This window comes from Coregonus lavaretus (genome assembly GCF_964263955.1).
Source record: "Coregonus lavaretus genome assembly, chromosome: 16".
NCBI classification, from domain to species: Eukaryota; Metazoa; Chordata; class Actinopteri; order Salmoniformes; family Salmonidae; genus Coregonus; species Coregonus lavaretus.
This window is the reverse complement of record NC_140003.1, coordinates 28,134,548-28,148,510: the sequence shown is the minus strand read 5'-3', so window position 1 is coordinate 28,148,510 and position 13,963 is coordinate 28,134,548. Positions and strand designations below refer to the sequence as shown.

The following is a 13,963-nucleotide window of genomic DNA, read 5'->3' as shown; positions in this document are numbered from 1 at the left end:
TACATATCACCTACAGGAGAGCAACGCCTTCTTTTTCAGTGCCAACAAGGTACAGTAACTTCTGTCTTGTGGCCACAAATAAGCAGGGCCAAGATAGTAGTTACTAATTAGTGTACATACTGTAGAGATAGAACTGTTCTATATCTATGCTATTGTACATAACCTTCAGGAGAAAAATGCCTTCAGTGCCAACAAGGTTGCTACTGAAACTGTACATACGACCTTCAGGAGAGCAATGTGTTTTTTATTAGTGCCAACAAGATAGTAACTGTAACTGTACATATAATGTGCCACTTAAGCAGTGCCGACAAGGTACTGTATCTTTAACAAGTCTAAACTTGTAGGATATATAGACCATCCAAATGTATCAACACATGGAATATCCATGTAGTAAGATTAATATATTTCCTGCAGTCAAATGACCAAATCGCCCTCTAGTGGCCTCATGGGTGGAATGTTATTAATATTTTTCATAATTTCATAATTTATCAACTTTTTTTTTTACCTCCGGAAATCCGGTGTTTTCTATGTCAAATGGTTTTGTTATATTTCAGTCTTCTGTGATGTATATAAAGTGTAATATTGGGATACAAACTCAAAATGTAATACATTTAAACTCTATATCTGACATTGTACAGGTGTCTTCTTTTTTTAAGCCCATAACCATGTTTGTGAGGTGTATACTTCTGTTTCAACGTAGATTTGTTTAAGACTACCAAGAAACACTCTGTGTGACCCTGATTTAGCAGGAAAAGGTTAAAACAAGGCAAACAAATCAGCTACTGCCAATGCGTTACGGTTTCACACAACCTGCTGTACATACAGTGGGGAAGAAAAGTATTTAGTCAGCCACCAATTGTGCAAGTTCTCCCACTTAAAAGATGAGAGAGGCCTGTAATTTTCATCATAGGTACACGTCAACTATGACAGACAAAATGAGAAAAAAATATCCAGAAAATCACATTGTAGGATTTTCAATGAATTTATTTGCAAATTATGGTGGAAAATAAGTATTTGGTCAATAACAAAAGTTTATCAATACTTTGTTATATACCCTTTGTTGGCAATGACACAGGTCAAACGTTTTCCGTAAGTCTTCACAAGGTTTTCACACACTGTTGCTGGTATTTTGGCCCATTCCTCCATGCAGATCTCCTCTAGAGCAGTGATGTTTTGGGGCTGTCGCTAGGCAACACGGACTTTCAACTCCCTCCAAAGATTTTCTATGGGGTTGAGATCTGGAGACTGGCTAGGCCACTCCAGGACCTTGAAATGCTTCTTACGAAGCCACTCCTTCGTTGCCCGGGCGGTGTGTTTGGGATCATTGTCATGCTGAAAGACCCAGCCACGTTTCATCTTCAATGCCCTTGCTGATGGAAGGAGGTTTTCACTCAAAATCTCACGATACATGGCCCCATTCATTCTTTCCTTTCCACGGATCAGTCGTCCTGGTCCCTTTGCAGAAAAACAGCCCCAAAGCATGATGTTTCCACCCCCATGCTTCACAGTAGGTATGGTGTTCTTTGGATGCAACTCAGCATTCTTTGTCCTCCAAACACGACGAGTTGAGTTTTTACCAAAAAGTTCTATTTTGGTTTCATCTGACCATATGACATTCTCCCAATCCTCTTCTGGATCATCCAAATGCACTCTAGCAAACTTCAGACGGGCCTGGACATGTACTGGCTTAAGCAGGGGGACACGTCTGGCACTGCAGGATTTGAGTCCCTGGCGGCGTAGTGTGTTACTGATGGTAGGCTTTGTTACTTTGGTCCCAGCTCTCTGTAGGTCATTCACTAGGTCACCCTGTGTGGTTCTGGGATTTTTGCTCACCGTTCTTGTGATCATTTTGACCCCACGGGGTGAGATCTTGCGTGGAGCCCCAGATCGAGGGAGATTATCAGTGGTCTTGTATGTCTTCCATTTCCTAATAATTGCTCCCACAGTTGATTTCTTCAAACCAAGCTGCTTACCTATTGCAGATTCAGTCTTCCCAGCCTGGTGCAGGTCTACAATTTTGTTTCTGGTGTCCTTTGACAGCTCTTTGGTCTTGGCCATAGTGGAGTTTGGAGTGTGACTGTTTGAGGTTGTGGACAGGTGTCTTATATACTGATAACAAGTTCAAACAGGTGCCATTAATACAGGTAACGAGTGGAGGACAGAGGAGCCTCTTAAAGAAGAAGTTACAGGTCTGTGAGAGCCAGAAATCTTGCTTGTTTGTAGGTGACCAAATACTTATTTTCCACCATAATTTGCAAATAAATTCATTCAAAATCCTACAATGTGATTTTCTGGATTTTTTTTCTCTCAATTTGTCTGTCATAGTTGACGTGTACCTATGATGGAAATTACAGGCCTCTCTCATCTTTTTAGGTGGGAGAACTTGCACAATTGGTGGCTGACTAAATACTTTTTTTCCCCACTGTATCATGTGCCGCCTTCTATAGCAGTACCAACGAGGTATCTATGTAACAATAGATATCACATTCAGGAGAGCAACGCGTTCTTTAGCAGTGTCAACAAGGTAGCTACTGTACCGATCATGTGCCCGACAAATATGTGAAGAGTGTAATTATTATTGCAGCACTAAGTCTTTGAGGTCCTCTACACACCATAGTGAACTAGTGACTTGAATTTGATTTGAATACGCTGCCCTCTAGTGGACATTAAGGGCATATTTGTGCCATCTACTGCGTCATAAATTGTTAGTTTTATTATAATGAGCAATATCACATTTATTCAGGACTTCTGTTAAACTATCTATCATGTTTACATGATTACTTTTATATATATATATTGTCCTATCCTTTCATTGCTGTTTATGTCAGGCTTTTGGGGTCCTGGGAACTGTTGAGAGTAAACTAAAGGGGTTGAAGAGCCAGACACTACGGTTGCCTGAGTTGGCCAAAAAGCACGAGGAGCTGCTGCGAAGCATCAAAGAGTCAGCCACCGACCCTCTTCAGAGAGGACAGCTCATACTACAGAAGGTTGACCCACAGAGGTAAGGTGCACAGCATCCATATTAGGACATCCTCAGTCCTCAGACTCAAAACCTCACCCCCACCCTAGTCAAGTTTAAACCTGCAGTGGTCAAGCATCTGTGTAGCAAAACTGAGATTTTGAGTAACATGATTTCGCTAGCAAAGATATCACTGTAATCTGAAATCTAATATGCTTGTTATACTGTATGTGATGCCTTTATATTGATAGACGGATGGATGGATCAAGAATGCAGATATTATTATTACTACATGGAGCATTGGACAGCATACATGACTCTTACTGTATTTGTAGTACCCAAGTGGAAGGGGTGAAAAGGATGTTGGGATATGTGAGAGACCGGGTTGATGCTCTGAGCCGGGAATGCCACGCCCACCGAGCACTGGCAACCAAGAGACAGCAGCTGGTGTCCTCATGTGAAGACCTCATAGACAAGGTACACACAAGCCTTAGGCTACGTCCCAAATGGCACTCTATTCTCTTTATAGTGCACTACTTTTGACCAGGGCCAAAGGGCTCTGGTCAAAGGTAGTGCACAATATAGGTAATAGAGTGCCATTTGGGACTTCACCGTATCTATCTTTTTATTGAATTACATTGTATTATGCCTTTGAGCTGCCGATATCGAACTCCTATTGATGTGTCAGCCTACTGCTAGTCTCATTGGGCCTGATTCAGAGTTGAAATAAGCATGTGGAAGTTAGACGTTTGCATATCATTCACTGTCAATAGGAGAGGTACACAAAAGTTTTGAGTTAAGAAGATCTAAAGTCAGATTGGCCCATTTTCTGCTGTTTTTGTGAGGCTAGTTGACAGCCTACGGTCAACTGCCAATGCTTTTATGTGTGTGTACATTTCCATGTATTTCAGTTGACTGCATTTTACTGAATTGTGGAACTAATAAAGTTAAGTAAAAGTCATGTTTTTCTGTCCCAGATCTCGGTGTGGCTAAAGAGCAGCAATGGTGTCCTCTCCAGCAACACTGAGCCAGGCTCCCTGCTCTCCCAGTCTGAAGACATGCTCAACAAACACCTGGAACTCTCCTCACAAACACAGGTAGTCAGGGATAGCACATGTACATTTACTCAACCTAATTCAAATGTATGTCCCCTTTGTTCATCTTGTACCAAGGTTGGGGTCAATTCCATTTAAATTCAGGAATTTCAGTTTACTTCCTGAACTGAATGAATTCAAATGGACCTAACCCTGTCTTGTACTGTATTGAAGTATATGTGTGATACCATAGAGCTTCTCAATCCTGGTCATTTGGTTCTCAGGAAACAGCCAGTGAGGCAGAGGCCATGGCAGAACAGATAAAGGAACTGAAAACACTGGAGTGTCCTGAAGCCACTGAGTTCTCCAACAAAGGATCACTGCTAGAAGAGGAGGTGAAGACAGTCACCAGAAACATCACATCCCGCATTGAGAACATCAGACCATACGTGGGCTTCTTGCGAATTGCTGAGGAGGTTATTTTGTCTTACATTATCTTTTGTTGAAATGTAAATATGTTTTTTGTTATGTGTATGTTAGTGTTTTACAGTGGTAGGTGACACAGTGGTATCTTGACTGACTGAAAATCCTTGTTCTGTATGTATTTCAACTGAAATGTGAATAACAGAATAACAGTTACAGTGTAGCTCAGCTGGTAGAGCACGGCGCTTGTAACGCCAAGGTAGGGGGGTCGAACCCCGGGACCACCCATATACAAAAAAAAAATGTATGCACGCATGACTATAAGTCGCTTTGGATAAAAGCGTCTGCTAAATGGCATATTATATTATATTATTATTACTGAATAGAGTTGAAATGTGTAACTCCTATGCTGTTTCAGGTGGAGGAGCAGATGCAGAGTCTACATGAGAGCTATAACAGGACGCCAGAGGAGGAGAACGAGGAGAGTGGAGTCACGTCTAAGGAGATCGCTGATGCTAAGTGGCAGTCCATGTTGGAAAGCTTCCTCGCCATGCAGGACCTGGGAAATAACTACATCAACTCATCTAACATGGTTAGACATTATTACATGGTTAGAGAAATTGTTAGGATTCATCTTCTTCAAATGCTATTATCCATGCAACAGTTTTGAGGGCCTGACATTTGCCAGTTTTACATGTATTGATTATACTTATCTAGCAGAAGTTGGAAAACCCATTTATTATTACTGTGTAATTATCTTTGGAATAAATTGTACTTAACAGGCCACTACCTGCACACATATAGACAAACCTGACAACCATTTATTATTGTAATTCAAACAAGTTAACCAAGAGGGCGCATGGTTAGACCAACATCCAGTGGTGCTTCATATGTGAGGGCTGTAGAATACAGACAAGACCCAGTACCTGATTGCAATGGATTCTTTATGTTGGCATCATCAGGTGAGTGAGAACCTGAACCTGAATGTGAGGGCAGCCATCGGTGTGGTGGAGAAGACCATGGAGGAGCTGAACAAGAAGAAGGTGGACCTGTCCGACCTCTGGACCTCCTGGCAGCTCCACGTCAATCAGGTGAAGTCCATCAAGAAACAGTGGAAGAAATACAAAGAACAACTTAAAAAGGTACTGGAAGTAGATCATATCATATCCATTACAAATTCCTGAATCCCAACCAATTTATTCTTAATGTATCATCAAGTGCAATCTCATGAAGTGTTAAGACCCCCACCGTGAATACAATGTCAGAACAGATGTTTTAAATGTGTTACAGACTGTTCATGACCTGAAGAGTGTGGAGGAGATTCTTGTCCCGACCTCTAAAATAGATCTGGGAAGTGACCTTCAGACTGTGTCCAAGCTACTGGAGAACTTTAGCCTAGCTAAGCCCCAGTTCCTGGTAAGAACTATAGCCCAGTGATCCGTCATATAGGTAGAATAAATCACAACAGTATTATGTATAATTTATTTGACAGAACACAATGGTTTTATGAGTACCAATATAATTATATAGTCTGTGTTAGTGTAAGTCAGTATACACTTTGCTTGATAGTACAGTATCTATACGGTGGCTCTAAGTAGCTTGACACCGTTCCTAAATCTTTTTACATTTGTGTCATCTCCCTTCGTTCTTTGATCTGGTCCATTATGTGATATCCTATAAGTAAATATGCATAATTATTCTGTATGTACTGTATGTCCCCTGTAGCAACTGAATGCGGAGGTAGAATACATGGTGAAGACATCAGAACTGTTGGCATTGAAAGGAATTCCTATCAAAGAGAAGAGTGAGAAGGTTACAGAGATGCTTCACCTTCATCAGAGAGTAAAAGATAAAATCAAAGAGTACGAGTCTGTCCTCAAGATGGCCGTGAAGTTCCACCAGCTTTATGAAGAGGTAACAACACATAGTCTAAGGGTGCGGGTTGCGTCCCAAATGGCACCCTATTCCCTACGGAATTGTGCAATACTTTTGACTAGGGCCCATAGAGTGCACTATATGAAGTAGTGCATTATTTAGGGAATAGGGTGACATGTTGGACGCAACCATAGTCTACATTCTGTAAATATCAGGGAGGGTGTTATCTTTGCTGTAGTCTCTTCAGAGTCATTGTGTCTATGTCTGGCATTGAAAACTATCGTTGCTGTGTGTTTGAGAGAACATATGTGATCAGTTTAGATCAAAGTTCTCTGCCCTTCATAGGCCTTTCAGCTTTAAATGTCACATAAATACTGTAACTATCAGAGAGTTAGTTACCTATCTAGCTTGGCTGTAGAAACCGAAGAACACAGGATATCAATTTAGAGATGCCCTGGAGATACAGTAACTCGTAGACCTTTTCAGCCTAAAATGTACCATAAGAGATTGATACTTTGCATGCTACACACTACACTATGCCTGACAGTCAGATACTAACGATGGCTTTATGGTTGATACATTGACTCATATGAATGTGAGTGCGCGTTCTCAAAGCATGTGCAGACCAGCTGGCAAGTATCCTCACGGATATTTTCAATCTCTTCTTGTCCCAGTCTGTAATCCCAACAATGTCCCTGTTCCCAAGAACTCCAAGGTAACCTGCCTAAATGACTATCGCCCTGTGGCATTCACATCTGTAATTATGAGGTGCTTTCAAAGGCTGGTCATGACACACATCAACAGCATCATCCCAGACACCCTGGATCCACTCCAATTCGCACACCGCCCCAACAGATCCACAGATGACGCAATCTCAATTGCACTTCACACTGGCCTCTCCCACCTGGACAAGAGGGAAATAACTATGTGAGAATGCTGTTCATAGACCACAGCTCAGCGTTTAACACCATAGTCCCTTCCAAGCTCATCACCAAGCTGGGGACCCTGGGACTGAACACCTCTGTAACTGGATCCTGGACTTCCTGACAGAACAGCCCCAGGTGGTGAGGGTAGGCAACAACACCTCCGCGACACTGACCCTCAACATTGGGGATGCTCAAGGGTGTGTGCTTAGTCCCTTCCTGTACGCCCTGTTCACCCACAACTGTGTCCAACCTCGACTCCAACACCATCATCAAGTTTGCTAACGACACAACACTGGTAGGCCTGATCACCAACGGCGATGACACAGCCTACAGGGAGGAGGTCAGAGACTTGGCAGTGTGGTGCCATGACAACAACCTCTCCCCTAACATCAGTAAGACAAAGGAGCTGATCGTGGACTACAGGAGAAAAAGGGGAGAGCACACCCCCATCACATCGCCAAGTCTGTAGTGGAGTGGGTCGAGAGCTTCAAATTCCTTGGCGTCCACATCACTAAGGACGACATGGTCCACACACAGCCGCACAGTCGTGAAGAGGGAACAACAGCTCCTCTTCCCCCTCAGGAGGCTGAAAAGATTTGGCATGGGCCCTCGGATCCTCAAAAGGTTCTACAGCTGCACCATCGAGAGCGTCTTGACTGACTGTATCACTGCTTGGTATGGCAAATGCACCACCCTCGACCGCAAAGTGCTACAGAGGGTGGTGTGAACAGCCCAGTACATCACTTGGGCCGAGCTCCCTGCCATCCAGGACCTCTATATCAGGTGTTCAGAGGAAGGCCCGAAAAATTGCCAAAGACTCCAGCCACCCAAAACTATTCACTCTGCTACCTTCCGGAAAACAGTTCCGGGACATCGGCTCTCAGACCAACAGGCTTCCGAGACAGCTTCTACCCCCAAGCCATAAGACTGCTAAATAGTTACAGTGAGGGAAAAACGTATTTGATCCCCTGCTGATTTTGTACGTTTGCCCACTGACAAAGAAATTATCAGTCTATAATTTTAATGGTAGGTTTATTTCAACAGTGAGAGACAGAATAACAACAAAATAATCCAGAAAAACGCATGTCAAAAATGTTATAAATTGATTTGCATTTTAATGAGGGAAATAAGTATTTGACCCCCTCTCAATCAGAAAGATTTCTGGCTCCTGGTGTCATTATACAGGTAACGAGCTGAGATTAGGAGCACACTCTTAAAGGGAGTGCCCCTAATCTCAGCTTGTTACCTGTATAAAAGACACCTGTCCACAGAAGCAATCAATCAATCAGATTCCAAACTCTCCACCATGGCCAAGACCAAAGAGCTCTCCAAGGATGTCAGGGACAAGATTGTAGACCTACACAAGGCTGGAATGGGCTACAAGACCATCGCCAAGCAGCTTGGTGAGAAGGTCTTGCATGGAGCCTGGAGCTCCATGCAAGATCTCACCTCATGGAGTTGCAATGATCATGAGAACGGTGAGGAATCAGCCCAGAACTACATGGGAGGATCTTGTCAATGATCTCAAGGCAGCTGGGACCATAGTCACCAAGAAAACAATTGGTAACACATTACGCCGTGAAGGACTGAAATCCTGCAGCTCCCGCAAGGTCCCCCTGCTCAAGAAAGCACATATACAGGGCCGTCTGAAGTTTGCCGATGAACATCTGAATGATTCAGAGGAGAACTGGGTGAAAGTGTTGTGGTCAGATGAGACCAAAATCGAGCTCTTTGGCATCAACTCAACTCGCCGTGTTTGGAGGAGGAGGAATGCTGCCTACGACCCCAAGAACACCATCCCCACCGTCAAACACGGCGGTGGAAACATTATGTTTTGGGGGTGTTTTTCTGCTAAGGGGACAGGACAACTTCACCGCATCAAAGGGACGATGGACGGGGCCATGTACCGTCAAATCTTGGGTGAGAACCTCCTTCCCTCAGCCAGGGCAATGACAATGACCCAAAACACACGGCCAAGGCAACAAAGGAGTGGCTCAAGAAGAAGCACATTAAGGTCCTGGAGTGGCCTAGCCAGTCTCCAGACCTTAATCCCATAGAAAATCTGTGGAGGGAGCTGAAGGTTCGAGTTGCCAAACGTCAGGCTCAAAACCTTAATGACTTGGAGAAGATCTGCAAAGAGGAGTGGGACAAAATCCCTCCTGAGATGTGTGCAAACCTGGTGGCCAACAAGGGTTTTGCCACCAAGTACTAAGTCATGTTTTTCAGAGGGGTCAAATACTTATTTATAATAATATAATAATAATAATAATAATAATATAATAATAATAATAATATAATAATAATAATATAATATAATATAATATAATATGCCATTTAGCAGACGCTTTTATCCAAAGCGACTTACAGTCATGCGTGCATACATTTTTTTTATTTTTTTTGTGTGTATGGGTGGTCCCGGGGATCGAACCCGTTGGCGTTACAAGCGCCGTGCTCTACCAGCTGAGCTACAGAGGACCACATTAAAATGCAAATCAATTTATAACATTTTTGAGATGCGTTTTTCTGTCTCTCACTGTTCAAATAAACCTACCATTAAAATTATACTGATCATGTCTTTGTCAGTGGGCAAACGTACAGAATCAGCAGGGGATCAAATACTTTTTTCCCTCACTGTAATTAATGGTTACCCGGACTATCTGACTAACCCTATCTTGCACTGACTCTATGCACACTCACAAGACTATATACTGTATACACGCTCACACACACTACACTGACACTCTCAAACAAAACCCATACGCATTCACATACACTACATAAGCACATTTGCACACAAATAACACACACATGCATACCGACAACATAAACACACATACACACACACTCATACAGACACAACACATACACACACACACACAAATACACACACACACACACTTCTACACACATCATATGCTGCTGCTACTCTGTTCTTTATTTTACTCATATTATTATCAATCCTGATGCCTAGTCACTTTACCTTTCATGTACATATCTACCTCAAATACCTTGTACCCCTGCACATTGATCTGGTACTGGTACTCCCTGTATGTAGCTCCATTCTTGTGTATTTTATTCCTCTAGTGTTACTATTCTTTTTTTGTATTATAATTTTTTTGCTATGTATCATTGGGAAGGGCTTGTAAGCAAGCATTAACTTCACAGTTAAGTCTACACCCGTTGTATTCATCACAAAAATAAAAACCAATTTAATGAATACCGGCATCATTACACAAGATGAGTCCAGATAGAACCCAAGAGAATGAATCAGTCTTCTGTGAGCTCAGGGGGGTTTCCTAGACAAGATACCCCAGAAGACACTAATAGAGCTGCATTACTTAGTTATTCGAAATCGAATCTTGAACAGCTGGTGATATGCAAACATCATCAAACACTCACATGATACTGATCATAGCAGCAAATAAACAGCCACCTAATTGGATAATGGTTCAATAAACAGCCTCCTAATTGGTTAATTGTTGTGTCCCCAGCTGGATAAGCTGTTAACATCGGAGCCTGTGACAGGGTTCAGCGAGACGAGCCAGGCTAAGATCCAGCTGATCCAACACCAGGACAGACAGAGCCACGTTAGACACCTGTACAAGCTGGCTATCTCTCTGGGAGGAGACATCAGTAACACTGTCCAGCAGTCGGTGAGACTGGAAGACAACACCTCATCATTCACCGCTGTTTGTTTGTTTGTCTTGACCCTGAGAGGTTTTTTTTTTTTCATTGTGTTTGCACTCCCCTTGCTCCAAGTGCTGTATTACTTATTTTTTTTAACTTTACATGCACACTAACAAATATTAGTATACTTTTGAAGATCTAGTTACACTACATGGTCATTATCTTATGATACAGAACTTCTCTCTCCTGCCGTGCCAGCATGCCTCAGGGTTTGCAGTGCGGCGTCTGCAGGAGCGTCTGGAGAGACTGGAGAGAGGCTGTGTGAACTGGAGCGCTGAGGCCAACAGGTGTGAAGAGAGCCTCACCAGCAACCTGCACTACTGTGTCTTCAAGGAGGAGATCACTGAGGTCGGACGGTGTAACAACACTTTGGCTTTATCTCAATAAGACTGTTAGTCTTGGTTATTCATCCCAATTTATATAACCCAGGCCTCAGATCTAGAGCTCAAGCATTCATTTTTGTGCTGGGGCTTTAGGCTTTTGTAGTTGCTGGGGCTTTTTATTGTCTGGCCTAGCAGCATAGCATAGCACAGCTGTCCCGGTCTAAATTTAGCTCTGGGACTGTGATCTTTGTCTCTGGAGGGCCTCTATTCCAAGTTACATTTTCCCCCTCCCTCCCTCCCTCCCTGCCATTTGTCTCATGTCACTCCAGTCAGAAGGGCAGATTCCTCTTGTATCAGCTGTGGAAGGGTAACCCAAATAAAAGAGTCCTCAATACCAAGGCCCTCAGACAGACAAGGGACCAGGAGGTCTCCCTTATTTATTAGAGATTACCTGGACCTAAGAATGATTTTTCTGCATGTCATATGAAGGCCTAGAGGTATGGTTGGTACTAGTCTAAAGTTCACACACAAATCTATATTTATCTGTGTTCTGTTCCAAATCTATTCATGCTACTCTATTTTTACTCCAACACACCCTTTATGCCTGAGATTTGTTTGGCCTCTACCTCCCTCTACTGGACGATGGCAATTTGAAACGTTCATAAAACATGATTTTATCAATATATAACTGTATTTAAAATGGTTTGGAAATGAAAATGTTGTTTCTATTTGTGTTTTCTGTAGGGTTTCTATCTTGCACTGCTGGGTTATACATACCATAAATCACTCTACTCTTAATACACATACTTGAGATACCAATACTTGAGAAGTGAGGTCTTTGGGGGGAATCCTACCTGATGTCAACTGGGGTGTATTCATTAGTCGGATTCCGTTGCAAATCGTTTCATTTTGAAACAGGAACCGTTTACTCTAGCTACCAAATGGAAGCAAACCAAGCAAATGGAATGAAACTTGTTTTCATTGCAAAACGCTTTCCGTTTGGAGTAAACGGTTTCCGTTGCAAAACGTTGTGCAACAGATAAAACATTTTGCAACAGAATCCGACTAATGAATACACCCCTGATGTCAATTATGAAGTTGAGATTTGTCCCTTTATGATTAGGTTCCAGTAAGTTGTGATTTCATCTGGCCAGCAGAGCACTGTTGCCTTCTGCGAGATGAGAGCTCCCCAAAATATGTCATGAATATACTGTATCACCTGGCTTGGACCATTACATGAATTGCATGTGACAGTATTTCATACACTGCCAACTAGCTGATACAGGTTGACATACTTCTTTTTAGCAAAAGACACCATACAGTTGGCTGAGCATGCCTACAGTAGAGATACCTCAACATTCACCAGACAGTGGTGCACGTGTGCACTCTTATTTCAGCGGTGGTGTCAATTCCATGTCATTTTGGCAATTCAGGAAGTACAGTAAACTGAAATTCCAATTTCAACTGTCCTTATTAAATAGCATTGGAATTTTCAGTTTACTTAATGGATAGACTGAATTTAAATGGAATTAACCCCAATCCTGTTTTATGTAATCTTACAGACCAATATATAATAATTTATTTCTGCATGAATAAACAACGTGAAGATAAATTCTGAAAAAATATTACTTTCAATTTAATTACCGTACATTTTAAGTAGATTGTTTAATCAATATAATCTTAATAGTAATGACTAGCTAAACATTTAATATTAATAATGACTTAAGTAAATATTAAGTCATTATGTGTTAAGTATTAAGTAGTAATACTTAATATTTGTGATTAGAAATTGAGAGAAGGACTTTTTTCTCTCTTTGCTGTGTCATAGGGTTACCATGAAAAAAGACAGACCATGTGGTTGTTGGTGTCAGTGACCGGCAGCCATGGTTATCTAGCCAACACCCTTTCATAAGTATGTATGAGTAAACATGATGGCATTTTAGCAGCAGGGGCAGTTGCTGCTGCTCATCAGCTGGGATGAGACCATTTAAATCAGACCGTGCTGTCAGATCCATATTCTACAGTAGCTAGCCCAGTCCTACTGCCCTCAAGACTCAGACCATTCTGCTTCTCTGAACTACAGCAATCTTTTCTATTTTAAAATACTTTAAACAATACTTTGAAAGTAATCCGAATGATTGACTATTTTGAATGGGGAGAAAACCCAACAGAAATGAGACAGTTTTCTCTTATGTTTTGGACTCAGATCATTTTTGTAATCTCTAAATAACTCAATTGCGTGGTCTTAATTTATTTTTAGCAAACCAACCCAATTATTCTTCTGTAGCTACAGTCTTTCTTGATGGATATTTTTATAGTTCTCTAAAGGTTATTTACTTAGGTTCTATCAGTGGGTCAGAAGGTCTCAGTCACGTAGTTCTCAGCAGCAGCTGGCTCTGTAGCTATACAGTAATTGCTTTGGGAAGCCCAACTCCAGCTACTTGATGAGATAGTACAGTCCTGTTGGACAACAAATAGCCTTTCCTTAAGGTTTCCTTGAAACTCATGCTGTGTTTTTGGCCTTTCGCTTCCCCCTGCTGTGATTTGAATCCCCCAACCCTTTCTCTCTCTAGATCTCTCTCTGTCTCTCTGTCTCTCTGTCTCTCTGTCTCTCCCTTCCTCCCCTCCCCTCTCACTGGGCAGGAAATCTCCCCATGTACCCAACCCATTCCAGCTCGGGAAAAAGCCAGTAAGATAATTAGAGTTATATGAGGCTCCCAAAATGGGATGTGGAGG

General features: G+C 42.1%; 1 protein-coding gene across 1 annotated transcript in view; it reads left to right on the top strand.

The window, feature by feature from the left end:
• The window catches only part of LOC311143998 (coiled-coil domain-containing protein 141-like), a gene marked incomplete at both ends in the record, with an annotated part of 41,114 nt that overhangs the window by 15,442 nt on the left and 11,709 nt on the right, over positions 1-13,963 (top strand). The window contains 10 exons of the mRNA XM_084179910.1: positions 2,829-3,001; positions 3,295-3,436; positions 3,937-4,056; positions 4,278-4,469; positions 4,835-5,008; positions 5,379-5,558; positions 5,707-5,832; positions 6,142-6,330; positions 10,709-10,870; positions 11,103-11,252. Coding sequence (XP_084036036.1) covers positions 2,829-3,001; positions 3,295-3,436; positions 3,937-4,056; positions 4,278-4,469; positions 4,835-5,008; positions 5,379-5,558; positions 5,707-5,832; positions 6,142-6,330; positions 10,709-10,870; positions 11,103-11,252 — 1,608 coding nt within the window. The remainder of the gene's footprint in view (positions 1-2,828; positions 3,002-3,294; positions 3,437-3,936; positions 4,057-4,277; positions 4,470-4,834; positions 5,009-5,378; positions 5,559-5,706; positions 5,833-6,141; positions 6,331-10,708; positions 10,871-11,102; positions 11,253-13,963) is intronic.